Source organism: Rhinichthys klamathensis, unplaced genomic scaffold (genome assembly GCF_029890125.1).
Source record: "Rhinichthys klamathensis goyatoka isolate OS25496 unplaced genomic scaffold, OSU_Roscu_1.1 h1tg000308l_1, whole genome shotgun sequence".
NCBI lineage: Eukaryota > Metazoa > Chordata > Actinopteri > Cypriniformes > Leuciscidae > Rhinichthys > Rhinichthys klamathensis.
In genome coordinates this window covers 875,660-895,314 of record NW_026606826.1, presented here as the reverse complement: position 1 = coordinate 895,314, position 19,655 = coordinate 875,660, and the positions used below count along the sequence as shown (strand labels likewise).

The 19,655-nt window shown below is 36.6% G+C and overlaps 1 protein-coding gene across 6 annotated transcripts in view; it reads left to right on the top strand.

Annotated features, from left to right (window-relative positions):
• scml4 (Scm polycomb group protein like 4) overlaps nt 1-18,119 on the top strand; it is a 32,038-nt gene extending 13,919 nt beyond the window's left edge. Inside the window, exons 1-9 of one of the 6 annotated variants that reach the window (XM_056270797.1) lie at nt 3,040-3,202; nt 5,279-5,348; nt 5,735-5,961; nt 7,824-7,950; nt 11,918-12,118; nt 14,081-14,281; nt 15,318-15,524; nt 16,476-16,621; nt 17,461-18,119. In XM_056270797.1, the coding sequence (XP_056126772.1) occupies nt 5,327-5,348; nt 5,735-5,961; nt 7,824-7,950; nt 11,918-12,118; nt 14,081-14,281; nt 15,318-15,524; nt 16,476-16,621; nt 17,461-17,586 (1,257 nt within the window). In that variant the 5' untranslated portion in view covers nt 3,040-3,202; nt 5,279-5,326 and the 3' untranslated portion in view covers nt 17,587-18,119. Of the gene's footprint in view, nt 1-3,038; nt 3,203-5,278; nt 5,349-5,385; nt 5,410-5,734; nt 5,962-7,823; nt 7,951-11,917; nt 12,119-14,080; nt 14,282-15,317; nt 15,525-16,475; nt 16,622-17,460 lie in introns of those variants that run through there. The other 5 variants (XM_056270798.1, XM_056270799.1, XM_056270800.1 and 2 more) reach the window with 5 other exon arrangements.
• The last annotated feature ends 1,536 nt before the right edge of the window (nt 18,120-19,655 follow it).

Genomic DNA, 19,655 nt, shown 5'->3' with positions numbered 1-19,655 from the left:
GCCAGCAAGATTCTTTACAAGTCCCTAAGATAATAACCTTTCTTTCTTTCTTTCTTTCTTTCTTTCTTTCTTTCTTTCTTTCTTTCTTTCTTTCTTTCTTTCTTTCTTTCTTTCTTTCTTTCTTTCTTTCTTTCTTTCTTTCTTCGCTTTTATCTTTGCATTGGCAAGTGCTGTTGTCATAGCAACCCACATAGGTTATTGATCTTGCTGATGACCCATTTGATTTTGTGTACATCTATTGTAGTTTGAACTTTGCTGGTGCTGCTGTTTCTGTGTTCATGGGTTCATCCATTTGGTGTGTTCAAAGCAAGTAAAGGGCTTTGTTGTAAAGGGCTTGTAAAAAAAACCACACACACACACACACACACACACACACACACACATATATATATATATATATATATATATAAAATATTGAAAACATGTTGTTTTTTGTACTGTGTTTGTTCCATCTTCTATTTATTTATTTGATTTATTTTATGCATTTGACAGACACATAATATAATCTTCTAAATTCATCTTCTTATCATTATAGTTATTTAAAAAAATAATAAATTCATTTTTATTTCACTGAAAAGTATGACATGGTGATGCTGAACTTTAATCATTTTTGTTCCAGTTCAGTTTGTTGGTGTGTATGAAGACGTGTGTGTGTATGTGGTGGGACTTGAAAGACAATTTGCTTGACCTTCTGTTGACCTGGAAGCAGTTTATCACATGCAAGTATCCAAGTGGGAGGTCAAGGACAGGTCTGTTTGATAGACGGCGTGTGAAGAAGTCCCAGTTGTGTGTTTGCTGTGTGTGTTTGTGTAATGGAAACAAGTGTACTTTCATAGTGCTTGTAGACTTACTGTAGAAGCAAAGTGCTGAGATAAGGGTCCAAAATGTAATTTGTTGCCTCACTTCCCAATGGTTTAACCTTTTCATATAAAGACTTTTCCTGAATCTTATTTCACTGTCTAGCTTACATAGTGCTTAATCTTTCGCCTGTGTATTTAACAACATTCTCCCGCACAGAGCAAGTCAGCAGATACGTGACTACGCTGTCTGTACACTCGCCAGCATGTGATAGTGTGTGTGTGTGTGTGTGGTACATGAGCCAGACCCCCCACCCTCCCCACCTCCGACTTAGGGAGTGCTACACATTCCCAGCGTTCTTCTGAGGGGGGTCGGAAGGGAAGGAGGAAGCTTCGTCCAGCTCTGTACAGTGCTAGGACTGAGATTATCCTGTAGATCCAATCATAACTTCTTCAGTTATCCGGCCAAGAATGGGGGGCTTTATCCAACTGCACCTCGTGAAATCATCTGCTTGGTTTTGTCTGGTCAGATGCATGGTTAATGAAGCTACCTTTTCAATGACCTATTGACAAGTGACTAGCACCATCACTGATGAGTGAATGTTACGGCAAGTATACACTGATGATAATAACCTGTCTCATAAGGGCTGAGAGCTCAGAAGCGTTCAGGCAGTGCTGTTGGTTCAGTGTTTGTGTTGTTGATAAGGTGAGTTTAGTGAGTTTGCCTTTAATATATTGTAGCCCATATGGGTTTTCTGACGTGTTGTTTTTCATTTGCTCTTTTTCTTGGAGTGTATTGTGCTGTTTGTGTTTTTTATACACTTATGTATCATTTTGTGATTAAATTTTGATCCGTAATAAAGTACCTGAATTTTAGTAAAAGAGGTTATATAAAGTCCTCCAAGCTTCCATTAAGAGGTTATATGGGTGTTTAAAACTATGGAGCTTGAAGTCCTTTTGTATAAGATTATTAATTAACCTGAAAGGGACTAGAACATTCAAGAGCTAGAGATTAAAATACCCTGGTCAAAAGTTTGGAAACATTACTATTTTTAATGTTTTTAAAAGAAGTCACTTATGCTCATCATCATCAAGCCTGCATTTATTTGATCGAAAATACAGAAAAAATATTAAAAATAAATATTATAAAATAATGGTTTACTATTTAAATATACTTTAAGATATAATTTATTTCTGTGATGCAAAGCTGCATTTTCATCAATCATTACTCCAGTCTTCAATGTCACATGATCCGTCAGAAACCAGTAAAATCCACATTTTTCCCATATTAATTTGTGAATATTTCAAATAGGCTATTTAATAAAGGGGAAAAAAGTCTAATATGCTGATTTGATACTCAGTTATTATCATTATTTTTAGTAACAAATTGTAATGTTTCCAAACTTTTGACCGGTACTGTATATTTGTTTATTTATTGTTTGTTTACCCCTAAAATGCAAATAATTATTTTGCATCACAAGTTCATAACTGTCAATGTCAGTAAATAATATAATGCCACCCTATTTAAGCTATTAAAAATTGTCTGCAAAATGTAATAACAATAACAAGAGAATTTTAAATAAAAGATTAAGTAAGCCTATACAAAATATAATTGCACCCATATATTGTAAAAAGTTGTATTGCTTTGTTAAATATGATAACATTTTCTAAATTAAAAGCTAATTCATGCTTTTTACTACTTTTTTTAACAGTATTTTAGATTACAGTTGCATGTGTTTGTGTTATCTTTTAAAATATAATATACTAGCCTACATATAAGGTCATCTACAGTTAACCAATTAAAGGGTAGTACTAACATTTTTACATTTTCAATCTATTAAAACTACAAGTTCTTTGCAGTGTCATTATGTCTGCAGAATTGTTTATATTATTTAAGAATAGAGAAAAAAACCCTTAAATTCAATTTTTCGTGTTTTTTTGTTTTTTGTTTTGTAAAACAACTCACCAGCTCTTTAAAATAATGTAGTTATTTATTAATTATGTATTATATTAATTAGTACGTGTATAATAAATCGTAATTTTTCTTGTTTTGTAAGCTGTTTACATCATTAATAATATTTTTTTTAAATCAGCTAACAAAATTCAGTCCATTAGCTCTTGGCAGTGGGCATTGCGTTTGGGGAGTCTTGGAGGCTCTAAACGCTGCTGTGGTGTAAATTATTCCGCAGGCTCCGCATCAGCATAATATGACTATGGCAAAGGGAGGATGTTAGGCGCCCAGTTGCCATGACGACAGAAAGGGGACGAGGTAGCGACTGCGGAGCGCGCGGTGGTATCGAGAGCGCGCGGGGGTTTCAGAAGTGGCCGGTCTGTCTGTGGAAGCGCGCTTGATACGCTATTCTTGACATTGCTGATAACGAATCCGCTCCAGAGCTGAGTGGTCGGTGAGTGTTCATACATTAAAAAATGCGTTTGCGTGCCGCTGATTTCGCGGTGAGATTAGGAGATAAGGAAGGAAGCCCTCGCGCAATGCAACACGGCTCGTAAACATGAACACGCACATGAGGAACGGTGCTCTATTTTTGACGCTCTATTTTTAATGGCGTGCACTCTCTCTGTTTTCTGAACGGTTTGCTGTGCACCGGTTCATAGATTCATCGGAATTAGAATGGATTTATGCAGCTGTTGGAAACCACAGTGCTCGAGAAATAGATTAATGTAATTACGCATGGCCTGGCTGATGCATGGGGGAGAAAGAGAGAGAGAGAGAGAGAGAGAGAGAGAGAGAGAGAGAGAGAGAGAGCAGGTGAGCGGAAATAATCTGATGTTTAGAAAGTGCCTAGGAAAATAACTTGGAATCAGAGTCAACCCTATTTATTTTGTAGACAAATAATAGTTATTAAAATGACCCATTTCTTTATATTTCGGCATAATATGTCACATGACATGTTACCTGATGCTTTGACTAAATAACTTTTTGTATTCACTATTCGTCATTTAGTCTTATGAATATTTATCTGGAAAAGCAGATGTCGATTCATCTCTTTCTTATTATCTCTGCTTTAACAGCCGAGCTTTAAACTGTCTATTGTCTGTGCACACTACAGCGAATGCACTAAACACATTGCAAAGCATATTTACTGCACCCCTTTAAAAAAAACTGAATTTGAAAGTAGTGTGTTCTGTGTATTCAATTACAGAAGATTATAATGTAACATGATGGATATAAAATTAAGTAAAATTAACAATAATTAATCAACCTGATTTATTATTATTATCATTATTTTAATTGTAGTTATGAGATAAAATGTGTCTTACTAGTTTCTTTTTCCAGGAAATCATAATTAAATCATAATAATTAATTTCACATCAAAAGGTCCAGGTTCTACAGAGTTCCAGGGAATACTTAGTTAAAAAGGACGGATGAGAGCAGGGGAAGCCGTCTGTCAGGGCTGATCTTGAGGCCAGGCGCCACAGCTGGAGGGGGAGGGGATGAGAGTGAATGAGGGCTGGGGGAGGGGGACTGACTGAGAGAGAGAGAGAGTTGGAAGAGCAGAGGATAGTGAAGATGCTTTTATGTGGCACAGTGTCTGTTTCTTCAACCCTCTGCACAGTGTAAGCCACCTCACAGCTTTTGTTCTTCATATATTTCCAGCCCAGTTTGTTGAGAATTTCATATCTGTATGGTTTGAGTATGTTTTTCCGCTATTTATCCAATGAATATAAAAATTCCTTTGTGTAATTATGGTCAGAACGTGTTTTTTTTCCCTTCATTTTTTAAATTATTTAGGCTATTTATACTAGTGTTGTTTCCAAGAACAGCAGCTTTGCAGGTTGAACTACAAGTTGCAGTGTTTAGGCTGTGGTCATGTGTTTGAGTTAAACTTCTAGTGTTGTTAGCTTTGCTTTCTCAAAATTAATGTGTTAAAGCATTGACTGTAATTTGAATTCAAAAAACTGTTTTGGTTTTGGTTGGTTTGATGTTTATTTTCTGTGAATTAAGTTAAATGGAAATTGCAGGGTTCTCATGGTCAGTGAAAACCTGTAATATCAGGCAATCATATTACATATTAATAAAATTGTGATTTCTAGACACGTAACCAGAATGTCAGTAACCAGACAGTTGATGTACCCCATTGACTTCCATAGTATGGAAGTTAATGGGGTCCATCAACTGTTCTGTTACCGACATTCTTCAAAATATCTTGGTTAGTGTTCAGCAGAAGAAAGAAATTCATACAGGTTTGAAACCACTTGAGGGCGAGTAAATGATGACAGAATTTTCATTTTGAAGTGAACTATTTCTTTAAGGTTATGATGTTAGGTAGGCTCAGGGTTAGTACCTATTTATTAACCAGTTATTATAATAAGTATATAGTATGTACATGTGTAACAGGACTGTAAAATAAAATACTGCCATTTTTTTTTCTTTTACTATTTTTGATTTATTGATGTCTATTCTTTTCAAAATTTTCATCAGCTAAAATTGCTATATTATATTATTATTTTTTTTCTTTCAGATTACTAAAATTATCCAGTAATCACGAATGACTGACGAATGAAAAGTCATGGAAATTCATTGGTCAAAAGGTCTGGGAGCCCAAAATTTCTTACTGACTACACATATTTGTGTGTGTGCTTGTTGTAGTTGGTGAGTGAGTTGGAGAGTTACAAGATGAATTGATGGTTGGGAATTACAAAAGTTGTGGTTTGTGTCTTTGTTGCTGTTTATAACTTTGAATTATCCAATGAAACCCAAACCAGAAAGTTCACATAGTAGACATGTGTACTCCTTATACAATTTAAAGTATTTTTAAAAGGAAAATCTCCACCACATTATGCAGTTGAAACAGTACACATATCAGTATTTTTACATTCAATCAAGAAAAATATTCAGCATACAGTATTAAAAATGATTAAATATCACTGTAAATGCAGTTCAACATTCTGACATTGACATTGTGGTGTTCTCTCAGGTCTGATGAGTATTCCTGCTGCTGCATCAGTTCAGTCAGGAGGTGGAGAGATGCAATCACCTGGGGCCATTAGCCCTTCATTCCTCCCGCCCCCAAGTGGAAAAGTTCCAGGTCGCAAGAGGGGTCGTCCACCCCTGAAGAGGCACCCGGAATATCAGAGTCGCTATCCAGAATCCCTCCCACCCATTAAAGTGCCTAAGAAAAGAGGAAGGAAGCCTGGCTTTAAGGTCAGTAAATATCAGAGTGTTTGTGTGTTCATTTAAATATGAGTATGTATTTGTAGGCCACAAAGATAAGGCCTTTCCATAGTTCAAAAGTGTCTGCCAATTGCATAAATGTCATCAAGTGGTGCATTTAAATACATACTGGTGCGTGTGTAACACTTATTGTATAATTATTTAGCTAGAGGAGCATAGTAATGTCTTGTGTGTGTTTGTATATAGGTAGGCCCATCTGATGTTGACTGTGAGAGAAGGAGGGGACAAGGTGGTTGTTCTTTGACTGATGTATCTGCAGTCTGCTGCTGCTGAGTTATTTTTAGCCGTGTGCCTGAGCACAGGCCTCATAATGTCTCTGCTGCTGATTTAAAGAGCTACACACTACCACAATGTGTGTGCATGTTAGGAGATTTGCAGTAAACATCCTTGCAAGACTTTTAAATAAAAAAGACATTTTCTACCGGATGTACACTGATGAGCCAAAATATTATGACCACCTGCCTAATATACTGTTGGTCTTGTGCGTGCTGCCAAAACAGCGCCGACCCGCCGAGGCATGGACTTTGCAAGACCCTTGAAGTTGTCCTGTGGCAGGGCTGGACTGGGGCTAAAATTCGGCCCTGGACAAATCCAGCCCATCTGGTTCCCCCGTGAATGTTCTGCTGAATGAATAAAATAAAACAGTACAGAAACAAGTAATAATAGATATTATAGATTTATTATACAATGCAGTTAGAAAACTTAAAGGTCCCTCCCTCCCTGCAAATCGCCCTCCAAAGCCACGCCTCCTGAAAGCATGAACACGCACAGCCAAGAAGACCGGAGACAACGTTACTGCAATACCAATATCATGTGTCATTCACCGGTGAGAAAACTTTATAGTACAGTTAGTAACACACTACAATACCAAACGTAAACAAATTCTTAAAAACAAAATTAGATGCAGCACGGTTTCATTTTGTTTAGCTAGCAAAACTCAGTCAGTGTGTAAAAATATTTCTTGCATGACCCGGTTTCCACAATTAAGATAGATAGATCGTAGATCCTTTGCCAGTGCCACTTGTTGTCGGTTCAGAAGGAAAGTTAGGTTGTTGCTGCTTGCCTGCCATTCTCGCTCTATCTGCACAGCATACGTGAACGTGCAGATGACTTATGTCTGCGTGAACAGCCTGTGCAGTGGTATGCAAACACACATTGACCGACAGGGAACACATGCTATAGGATCGTTCGGACCGAACACAACGATTGAACGAACATTTTATGGTCCTACGCCTTCCACAGACGACATATATTTATAAAAATACATTTAGACCGCTTGTTACAGAGTGATTGCTATCAGGATATGAGGAGACTTTCAACCAGCATAACAAAAAATGTTTCTGCAGATAATCACCAATGGCACCTTTAATATTGCATTTTTGTCACAAAGAAATGCACTTGACCGTAAAGCATTGATTTTGAGCTAGGATGCTGTAAAGTAAATTTACTGCTATTAAATTCTGTCATCATTTGGCCCTCGCAAAAGTCGCTTAGATCTTTATTCCTGCCCATTTCTCCTGCATCCAATCCAACACATCGATTATGAGAACTGATTGTTTGCTTCCCATCTAATCTACCCAGACCTTAATAAGTGGACCTGTTAGGAGATGATCAACGATATTCACTTGTGACTGATCATAATGTTTTGGCACATCAGTGTATATCAGGTATAGTTTGTTATTGTAATTGTTAGTTTACTTTATTGTATTTGTAGTTGTAATAAAACATAATATAAAAATGACATAGCATAAATATATGTTTTATAAATATCTTCATATATTTTTATTAATCAGTTATATAATGATAATACTAATATATCTTTTTTTTTTCAGCTGAAGTCTCGCTTGATGACTCCCCTGGCTATCTCTCCTCCCAGCAGCACCCCAGAGCCAGACATGAGCTCAATCCCCCAGGACGCTGCTACTATCCCCCACTCAGCCACCCCGCAGGTCCTCACAGGTAACAAACACACACATTCGTAGACTACCAGTTTCACTATCTGCTGTCTGAAGTATTGCCATGCCAATCCCAGAAACTAGTAACCAGGTCTAACTATTAAGGGAGTAATAAAATGTGAGCATTAGAAGAATCACTGTCCTCAGAGGAGTCACATTATGACTCTCTGCCATCTCATTCTTTTTTTAGTGGCCAGTAGGGACTGTAACTCTACCCATTTATATCGGAATTATGATAACTGTTATTTTTTATCAAAATTATATGATGGGATGTGCGTCTCAGGGGTGAGAGAAGACCACCAACACTGTCTTTTATAACAAGACCAGATATTTTTCCTTATCTGTTATTGAAAGTGATAGTTTTTCAAAAATGAAAATTTTGTCATCATTTTCTCTCCATCAAGTTGTTCCAAACCTATATAAATGTATTTCTTCTGCTGAACACAAAAGAAGATATTTTGATGAATATGTTTAACCAAACAGTTGATGGACCTCATCAGCTGTTTGGTTTCCGACATTCTTCAAAATATTTTCTTTTGTGTTCAGCAGAAGAAATACATTTATATAGGTTTGGAACAACTTGATGGAGAGTAAATGATGACAAAATTTTCATTTTTGAAAAACTATCACTTTAAATAACTATCAATTTAAAATAATTGTTTTTTTATTATTTAAAAATAAATATTAATACGTTTTATTATTAAACGTATTTTAAAAATGTGATTTATTCCTGTGATGGCAGTGTTTAAAGGGATAGTTCACCCAAAAATGAAAATTAGCCCATGATTTACTCACCCTGAAGCCATCCTAGGTTTATATGACTTTCTTCTTTCAGACGAATACAATCGGAGTTATAACAAATTGTCCTGGCTCTTCCAAGCTTTATAATGGCAGTGAATGGCTGTCTGTCTTTGGTTCAGTATGCGTTCATGTAAGAAAAATATCCATATTTAAAACTTTATCGACTAAAATAACTAGCTTCCGGCAGACGGCCGTAACTTGCGTTTTTATGGACTTCCAAAGTCATCCAGTCATTCACTCCCATTATCAAGCTTGGAAGAGCCAGGACAATTTTTAATATAACTGATTGTATTGTATTCGTCTGAAAGAAGAATGTCATATAAACCTAGGATGGCTTCAGGGTGAGTAAATCATGGGCTAATTTTAATTTTTGGGTGAACTATCCCTTTAATATGCTATAAAAAGCTGATTTAGTGCTCAAGAAACATTTCTTATCAGTATTAATGTTGAAAACAGCTGCTTAATATTTTTGTGAAAATTGGATTTTTGGAATTGTGATCGTTTTTTTTTACAGGATACTTTAATGAATAGAAAGTTCAAAACAACAGCATTTATTTGGAATAGAAACATTTTGTAACAATATAAAAATGAGTGCAAGTACAAATTAAGCATGCAAACATTGTTGTGTCATTTGTGATAAGACTTAAATAATAGATCTGTCAATCCTAAACTCAGTTTGTGTGAATGTAGCAAGTAAAGATTTCATACGGCACAGACACACTTAATCTTTGGGGTCAGGACCCTTCAGTCCATACGGGCTGCCCATCTAATTCGGCAATAACATCCATGACTAGAAGGAAAGGGAACAGAGAGAAAAGAGTAGTTACATCTCTTATTTCAAAGGTTAATAGGTGTGAAAGTCTCAAGGGACATTATTGAGGAACCTGACTGTTCTAGCCTTAGAGGGATTATCATCCAATTTATCTCTTCATTACGATGGAGAGATCAGTTCTGTTCTGCTATATTGCCTTTTTAATGGAATAAAAAAAATCGTACTATTTTTAAAATATGAGCTTAGAATGAATTCACATCACAACTTTAGCATGTGTAATTTTCAATTCTGCCATTCGAAATGAATGAAGACTGCATCTCAATGCTGTTCAAGGTCTACTTTAAACATGAGAAGTTGTGACGGTATGGCTGAACTCCATCTTGAGTTCTCAAAGCTTAATCCGTTTGCTGTAGGGAGCAGTTGCTGAACAAGAGGCTTTTGTCTGCCCACCAGGTTTCTAGACTTTAATTCTTTTTGCAATGGAAAAGTCATGCTCTCTTTTGGTCCCTCTCCTATATTTCAACAACCATGTTCATTTTGTTCAGATTCATGCCTTCGTGAAATATTTGACACCAGCATTTTGTCCTCAATTCTTTTAAGAAATTTGACAAAGCATCTCGGTGCTCGCAAACCTGCGTTCCGATGTGAGGGATGTCTGTGTGGGTGTTACCGAGGGAGTTGTTGTGGGGGTCATGACCTTAATGACCTCAGGTCATTGTTAACAGCTTTGGTGTTTTGTTTTATTTGGAAAACGTGTTTGTATATGACTGCTTGCAATTAAATTATATTGCCTTTCCTGAGTGTGGTTAATTTTCACTGTCTGTAAGCCTACATGGCTGGCATGTCAGTAATCTTGCTATTGGTTATCTATTTTAAGGCTTTGTGTGTTATCTCTGTACTCTGTACACTTGCTGTTCATTGACTTTATCCTGTTACACATTCTCAAACACAGCACAGGCTACTTCTTGAGATTATTTTAGGTGTGTGTGTGTCTGACTCCTGGTCATGGTGCTTCTAGATGACAGACGACGAAGGAAATCCCTTAGCATGGCAATCTGTCAGATTAAAGCATCCTTATGCTGCAGACGAGCGAGGGAAGTCAGTGGGGACAGATTGTGTGGGAGGAAATGGGAGGGGGACGAGTGATTGGTGGATTCCCACACACACACACACACACACACACACACACACACTCTCTCTCGCTCTCTTTCTCTCTCTCTCTCTTACTGTCTTCTTATTTTTGCTATGTACCTGTATTGTTTTTGTTGATATTAAATGCTCATGCTTGTATTGTTCCTCGTTTGTAAGTCACTTGTTGGGATAAATAAATGCATAGAAATGGAAGCGTTTCCTATTAAAGGGTTGTTTCTTTTATTTAAGGTAATCAAAACATTATTGGCTCTGGTTGGCTCATAAAACCGCAGATGCTTTTTAGGTGTGATTTACAGTATGTGATCTAGTTTAATGGCATTATTTTAAGAAGAGTAGATATCAGGTTTAATTTTGATAAATAATTCCTTTGCTATTACTGAAACGCACAGTACACAGCACAAGATTGAAACACCCTAAGCTGTCACAAGCGCTGAGTTTTTTTTCTTTATTTATTTCTATGTTGTTCCTCCTTTGTTGCCCTCTCTTTCTTTTTATTGCTCGTCTCTTGGGTCTCATGACGAAACGATCTATAAATGTGGCCTCAAATGTTTGAAGATTCCTTGACAAATATCACAAGCCATTTTGTAGTGTCAATAAGGAAGACATGCACTGTGTGCCAATATGTATGTGAGTGTTGTACAATTACATGTAGGGATTGTCTTTATAGATCATGGATTCCTTTTTTTAAATACTGTGGTGATGTTGTTAGTGCTATTGATTTTGCTTTGCTTTTAAAATTACTTATTAACTTAAAGGAATGGTTCACTTAAAAATGAAAATTGTCATTAATTTACTTGTTTTAAACCTGTATGAATTTCTTTCTTCTGCTGAACACTAAAGATATTTTGAAGAATCTCGGTAACCAAACAGTTGATGGACCCCATTAGCTTCCATAGTATTTCCTACAAGTGTCTGGTTACCGACATGTTGCTCGACAACTTGAGGGTGAGTAAATGATGACAGAATTTTCATTTTTAAGTAAACCATTCCTTTAAGCAAACAGTATAACCTTATATTTTCAGTACATAATACACAAAAAATCTCAAAAGCAAGAGAAGAACAAAACCAACGAATTACCCTCCATTAGCATTCCAAGACCTAGTCAGACAATAACATGAACTGAAAAAAAAACAATTGCAAATACAGCAGTTTCATATTGTGCTTATTCCATTAAAAATGCATGCTGAAAGCAGATATTGCTAATTTTAAAATCTCTCTCTTTCTCTGTCTGTCCATTTTATTCCAGTGTGTATTTACGTGAATAAGCAGGTGAACACGGGTCCTAACCTGGACAGGCAGAAGGTGCTGCAGCTGCCGGATCACTTGGGTCCCGCCAGGCCCTCTGTGGTGCTGCAGCAGGCGGTACAGGGCTGCATCGACAGTGCGTTTCAACAGAAAGCTGTCTTCACCTTGCTTACAGAGGGCTATGGAGGAGAAAAGATCTCAGGTTCAGTTGCATAGCCACCCTAATGCGTGCCTCCATTCTGATTCTCATGTCTACTGTAAATACATATATGCACTACTAAGTCAGTACGATTTTGAGCAGCAAATCAGCATATTAGAATGATTTCCGAAGGATCATGTGACACTGAAGACTGGAGTAATGATGCTGAAAATTCATGGTTAATTGAATTAATTGTTTTATTTTAAATTGTAGTGTACAAAGTAATGATCTAGCACAAAATTAGTGTTGGTTTATGGGACATTTTTAAATATACCATACTGTAAAGGTACGTGTATACTAGGGTTGGGCGATGTCTACCAATTTGGCATCAGACGATGTCTACAGTGAAACATCGCGATGGACGATGATATCGGGAGCGGGAGGGGGAGGGGGGGTATTTTCGTAATATTCTCATTTTCCACTAGATATTTTCCTCTATATCTCATCAGCAATTTCGATTTCGGCACCTCTGCAGCAGCTGAGCACTAAGGAGCGAATGTACAGTGACGTGACATCACTGCCAGATTCAAACTGCGTGCTTTCGCGCTATGGGTGGCGCTGAGCCAAAGACGGACGCGCTCAGCGCTTGTCATAGGCTATATCACAACTGTTCAGTGTTAACCACATAATGTTTATTTTAGGTTTCAGACATTTAAATACATCTAATCTATAGCAAAATAATACATTTATAGTTTGTAAAATACACAATGGTGTCTATGGAAGCAGCAATAACAACCCATTCAAATATATTTGACGACGGTTTTTATTCATATCAGAGAGACACAGTGTAGCATTAAATAACTATAATGTCAACTCAAGTTTTCTCCCAGGTCACCGGCCACTTACTTTCATGTTTTTCGGGAGAAACTGGTGAATTCACGCGCTGTAATAAATCCAACAGACAGAAATCTCTGAACTGCGGCCCAAACACGGCGCCCATCTCACAGATCAAGATAATTTATAAAGTTTTTTTAAACGACAAAAACTCACTTACACATCGGAATAGAAGATAGTTCATGACATGGTAAGCAAGTTTGTTAATATTTAGAAATAAAAGCGCTAAATCTGTCATACAGCGCTATTTTGGCTGTGGTGAATCACGTGCCAAGCAGGACACCATGGAAACGGGACACACGATGTTTAGCCGATGCCGTCTAAACATCGTGATGTCTGTCAGCCATCACGATGGACGATGATATCGTCCATCGGCACAACCCTAGTGTATACATATATGTAAACAAGTGAGCACTGAGAAATAGTACTGAATTACATATACTTGCTGTATAATTATTTTGTGAATCTACTTGTAATTGTGCAATTTCAATTAATAGAAACATGTGATTGACAGATATCCTCCAGATCAGATTAATCTGTCAATATTTGGCCATTTTGAGGTCATCGTCATCGGCCAATAACTATGGCCACTTGGCTGATTGTCAGAAGTTACATTTTGTTTTTGTAACAGTAACATAATCTACAGGTACTGTCGTTTTTACTAAATTTTTTGTTTAAGTTTAAATTTAATTTCAGCAATTGTGGTACAAATTATTTAAAATGTTTATGTATATATTAGCATTATATCTGGCATCAGTTGTCAGCATCAGCCTTTGACCATTTATAGGAGCATGTAATGCGGATAACACAGACACTGCAAAATAAAGTCTTACGGTCCTTGCACACTAGAAATTTTCATATGTGGTTTTTCGTATTCGTCATTCGGGGGCTCTGAATTGTCAAAAACCTCTCAAAAGGCTTGCTACGGATGCGAAAAACGAACCCGATCCGAATTTTTTAATGACGGACGAAAGTTTCGGAGGCAGTATGTAAACGTGATTGACACAACGTGAGGTCGTATTTATTTTTTAACGTGCGAGAATTTCGGACTCAGTGTGCAAGGACCTTTACTGTATTTACAACAGTGTGCAATTTACTTGAATTTAAACACTCTTTCTTTGTCTTCATCAGCCACCTTTGATGGTAAACAGCATCTGTTGAGTTTGCCAGTGGTCAACAGTGTAGGTTATGTTCTACGCTTCCTCAAAAAGTTGTGCCGAAGCCTGATGTGTGAGAACCTCTTCAGTGACCAGCCCATCGCTCCTTCATCGTCCCCCTCCTCTTCTTCCTCATTCCACACTGAAAAGCACTCAGATGGACAGCCCAAGTCAAGTGCGTGCTCATCAAGCTCTGTTATTCTACCCTTTTTTAAATACTAGAGCTGTATTTCCATCTATCTACACAGCCTGCACAGTTGAAGTAAAATTTTCTATATTAGACAATTTTTGTTTTGTCTATTTTTGTTTTGGATGTTTTGTAATTTGGCTGTTTGATTGGATCTGCACTCTTTTCTGTCTCTGTCCAATTTGCCCTTCTGAAAATGCAGAGGAGGCCTTTAGTGCAAGCTGAGCTGTTTAAGTGGCAGTGAAAGGTTGAGTGGCCTGTGGTTTGAGTGTTTGAGTTCTGCTGGCTCCACCTCTCTCTCTCTCTCTCTCTCTCTCTCTCTCTCTCTCTCTCTCTCTCTCTCTCTCTCTCTCTCTCTCTTTTTCCCCCGTGAATGTGGTTTGGGAGCTCTAGAGATTAGAGCATTAACTTCAGTATGACACAATATCACACCGCTCAGCTACATAGGCAAAGGTTGTGTTGTGACTTAATCCCATGTCAATGGTTAACGTGGTTAAGAGAGGAGAGCCTACGTTACTCGTCAACACTGTATGTTAATCAGTGTTTCCCACAGACGGCAGTGTTTGCAGTGTCTACCAGCTACCTATAATTCATTCTAACTACATAAAAAAAAAAAAAAACGATTTAATAATTTAATTCTTCGGGTTTAAAAAAAATATATTTAAAATTTTTTTTAGAATCAGACACGACAAAGAATTCAGAGAGTTTATTCAGTGAAGAATTCATCAGACTAATTCAATCTCATAACTGCATTTGTGTAATTCATTAAAATAATGAATTTCTTAATGAATTAAGATTTCCACTTTCGTGAATAAGACTACACTAGTCATTCTTTATGTTTGCTTTTTAATGCATAAAAACATAGAAAGATGTGTTTGCTTAGCATTTGCATATGTATATAATTTGGTTTGGATGAATCCATACAGGCCAATCTGCACTCAAGAAAGCAATAATTATCCTGAGCCAAATGACATGCATGCTTAACATGCATTATTTTCCCTAAATTGCTTTTCTTTTTGTGCAGCAGACTCGATGGTGGATGATTACCATGGCGATTCAATGGACCCTAAGCGCTATTCTGTTGACCCCAGCGACTCTGCTTTTGGAGCGATGTCCTCACCGTACACAGCAAGTAAACCTGCATATGGTTTTCGTTCTGGCCCTGTCTACTCTGGAGGTGTGTGCAGGCAGGCAGCCAGTCCCAGCACATTCCAGGAAGGAAACAGAAGTGGTAAGAAAGAGGAAATTAACACTTATACAATAAAGCGGCAAAAGAGTTTCTGCACTACTTTAAAACCATGTTAATCAAATGAGATGTATGTGAGAAGATACCAAGAGTTAATCAAAAAACTGAAAACTAAATAGTATATAAAGTACCAATGGTTCTCAAGTAAGGGGGGTTGGAGCCCACTAGGAGGTCTCAAGATGACTTAAAATGATTTAAACAACAAAAAATCCAGATATTTCTTTTTTTTTTTGTCTTAGAAGAACCATGATTCTCAGTTGCTTGGAAATTTTTTATTTTAAAGTGTGATTTCTAGACCAGGAAATGGTTTTCTAATTATGCTAAGCTCTAAAATATTTTATGGGTAAAAATTGAGTAAACATTAAAAAAAATAAAAAAATATATATAAATCCTTATTAGGATATTCACTTATATAGTGAATCACAAACAACTGGAAAACTCACGAGGCCTTCAAAAATAGTTGTGGTCAGTGAGGGCCTTGGAGTCAAAAAGGTTGATAACCACATATACTGCATATATGATTTTGGTAACACTTCCTATGAAGCCTGCATTTTTAATGCATTATACCATTATAAGGGTATACTTAATGCATTATAATACATGCATAATGCCTTATGAACAACTTTATAATGTGTTGTATCATCTGATAAATAATCATAACAATAGTTACAACAATACATTAAAATACTTAGCTATTTGTGGTTATAACTTTAAGAGTATAATGCATTATTACACCAGATAAAGCCTGTATTTATAATGCATCAAACTGGTATTCTTAATGCATTTATGCACACATATTGCCTTGTAAAAAAACGTATGTGTTTGTACTAAAATGTATTGTAAATACATGTTTCATAGAAAGTGTTACCGATATTTCTAGCTTCAACCAAGAATAATAATCCTAGCCCTGTCTGAATCTGATTTCTCTCTCTCTAGCCTACAGTCCATCCCCAGATGGAGGGGAGGCGAAGCCCCCACCCAGTAAGGATCCCTCCAGGTGGAGCGTGGATGAGGTGGTGTGGTTTATCAAAGATGCAGATCCTCAAGCGCTGGGCCCTCACGTGGATCTCTTCAGAAAACATGTGAGTTTGACTGACACATTTATTTACAAGTGGCAAACAAACACCATGTGTTGAACATGTTGTCAGATAACAAATCCCTGTGTGGGTAGCGTTAGTTCAGTTTCAAGTTAGAAAACCAGATATGATCAGCTGTGTGCTTCACAACTCAAGTTTTCACAATCAATTCAAGGTCACATAATTGGTGATATAACCACCTGAGCTGAATGTTAAATGGAAAAGATTTCAAATCTTTGTACATTGCTTATTAAAAACAGAACAAAAAGCAAAGTACAATTTAACACCATCTAATGAAATTGAATTTTACTCTTCCAAATAGGGCCGCACAATTAAAGTGCAAAAAAGGCTGTGATTTAATTAATTATGGAAATACGTCCATCTCAGTATGTGCTCTGAGTTTGGTGGTTGTGTGGTTTATCATGTGAATTGTAATTGGAAAGCCTGCAGGTTCACTTCAGCTTCACATTATGTAATTCGCCACGTTTGCTACAAGTGAAGAAATAGAGGATTTTTATTATTATAATAGAAATATAGATTATTATAATATTATCCAGGTAGAAGGAGCAGTTCAAGTCGGAGTAAGTGCAGCAAAAGCATTCTGCAATCACCATTTGTACCATTACTACTTCTGTGTAAAGTTCATCAATATTTTTGTTGTTAAGCTCTGCTTCAACTCTGGACCGCTAACACTGTTAAATCTAATGTAGTTTTTGGGCCAGATTTTTGTGCATGTGTTTTTCCAACTCAGAATATTATAATATCCTCAATTGTTAAACACAGTAAAACATTGTTTCATGTGTATAGTAAGCATTCTGTTGTGGACATTGTGATTACTTCTTCAGGAGATTGATGGGGATGCTCTTCTTCTCCTGAAGAGTGACATGATCATGAAGTACCTGGGACTCAAGCTGGGCCCGGCTCTCAAGCTTTGCTACCACATTGACAAGCTAAAACAGAACAAGTTCTGACCGGTCTCTGCACCTTACACACACACACACACACACACACAGATGGATTCACTCACAGTATTTACTCTCACTCTCATTTGTTGTAGTACTGGACGTTTTTATCGCCCATTCTTTGGTCATTCAAGGACAAGCACCAGAGCATTGTTTTTTACTTGTGTGGTTTGTCTGCCTGTATATTGGGACATTTCACTGACCAGAACATTTGCTTGTTCTAATTTTAAGTGTGCAAGCGTTTTATTGATTACTTGATTGATATCTGAACACTGCTCTAATCAAAAGGCAAGTCATCTCAGCTGCTTTCTGGGATTTGAGTTTTTATTCTCAAGTGAGAGTGCAGATGAATTAGAACTGTAAATCATCCTTCTTCAAATGGACGGAGTTGTAACAAACGTATTAGGTCACAGTACTCGCTCCCATTTTTACAGAGCCATGGACTGTGACTAAAACCCTGTGAACTTCAGCCACCTGCTGGTAAAGTGGAGTCACTTCAACTCTGTGACACTTTCCCCCTGTTCTAACCAGGAACCATTCAGCTTCTTATTTTGCGGAGAGCTACTTCGAAGGCCGATAGCCCGGGAGATCAGTTACTTACAGAATTCAGCATCGTGCAAACAGATACAGTGTGCACACAGTCTTGGCAGGGTACAACTATGAACAGTTTCACTTTGCAACCAGCAAATAACAGGCACAAATGCAACTCTATTCAGCAATTGACCACCAGTCATGTCTTTGGAAAGCCTCCCAGCTACCCAGAGTCAGAACTAAACAGGATACACTACAAGGCAGTTACTGCTTCAGTAAAAATGGTGCATTACAAACCTAGTAATGCACACCAGGTGCTGTTCTCAACCAGCAGGTCACGTTTAACTAAAAGCAACTATACTGGTATTATACATTTCATACTGTGGACCAAATACACTGAAATTCTCATCAGCCCAAAAATGTCTTGTTTTTCTCTCTTTTCGGAGCAGAGGCCTCATATTAAAAAGCTGCTCTGATATTACACAAATGTCAACTTGTGATTTACTTATCAAAATACGTAGCACTTTACAATAAGGTTTAATATATTTAATACATTGGGTATAATGAACTTTGATGATACTTTTATCTAGGTTAATAATAATTTCTACATATTGCTGTCCAAAATTATTTTATTCAGCAAGGATGCATTTAATTGATCCAACAGTAAACTGTGACAGTAAACACTTAAATTATTAAAAATATATATATTTTAAATCAATTACAATAAATTTTAGAAGTTTCTATTCATCAAAGAATCCTAAAAAAAGGGTCAATGTTTCCACAAAAATATTAAGCTGCACTTTTTTTCCAACATTGATAATAAAAAGAAATGCTTCTTGAGCACCAAATCAGCATATTAGACTGATTTCTGAAGGATCATGTGACACTGAAGACTGGAGTAATGATGCTGAAAATTCAGATTTTCCATCACATGAATAAATAACATTTTAAAATGTATTAAAATAGAAAACAGTTATTTTAAATTGTAATAATATTTCACAATATTACTGTTATTAAATAAATGCAACCTTGGTGAACATACCATTAACCTAGATTAATAAATGCTGTCATTTTTTTTTGTTTATTGTTAGTTCACGATACCTAATGCATTAACAAATCTAAACAAATTGAACTTTATTGTAGCGTTGTCACAAATTTTATAGGCATGTTTCAATCAATTGTTTTTAAGTTGTGTAAATTGTCTTTATTTCACTAACATTTTGACTGTGGATTAGACGTGGATTTTCTTTCATAAATGTACAGTGTATACGTGCACGCAAGCTGAGGTACTTCTCTGTGATCTAATGTTATTTTAACAGTTACATTTGAGCTAGGTTTCAAACAAGTACTGCAGTTTGCTTTCTTGTGTGAAAAATGTGTGAAAAGAGTCATTTTAGTCTCCTGAGGCATTTCAGGAAATAATTTTATTATTATTATTATTATCCTTTTTATTATCATTATTTTCTTCGTTTTAATATATATATTTTTTTATTTTTTTGCACAAATGGCATTCAGAATTACTGTATTGCTTTTCAGGTGAACCTAAA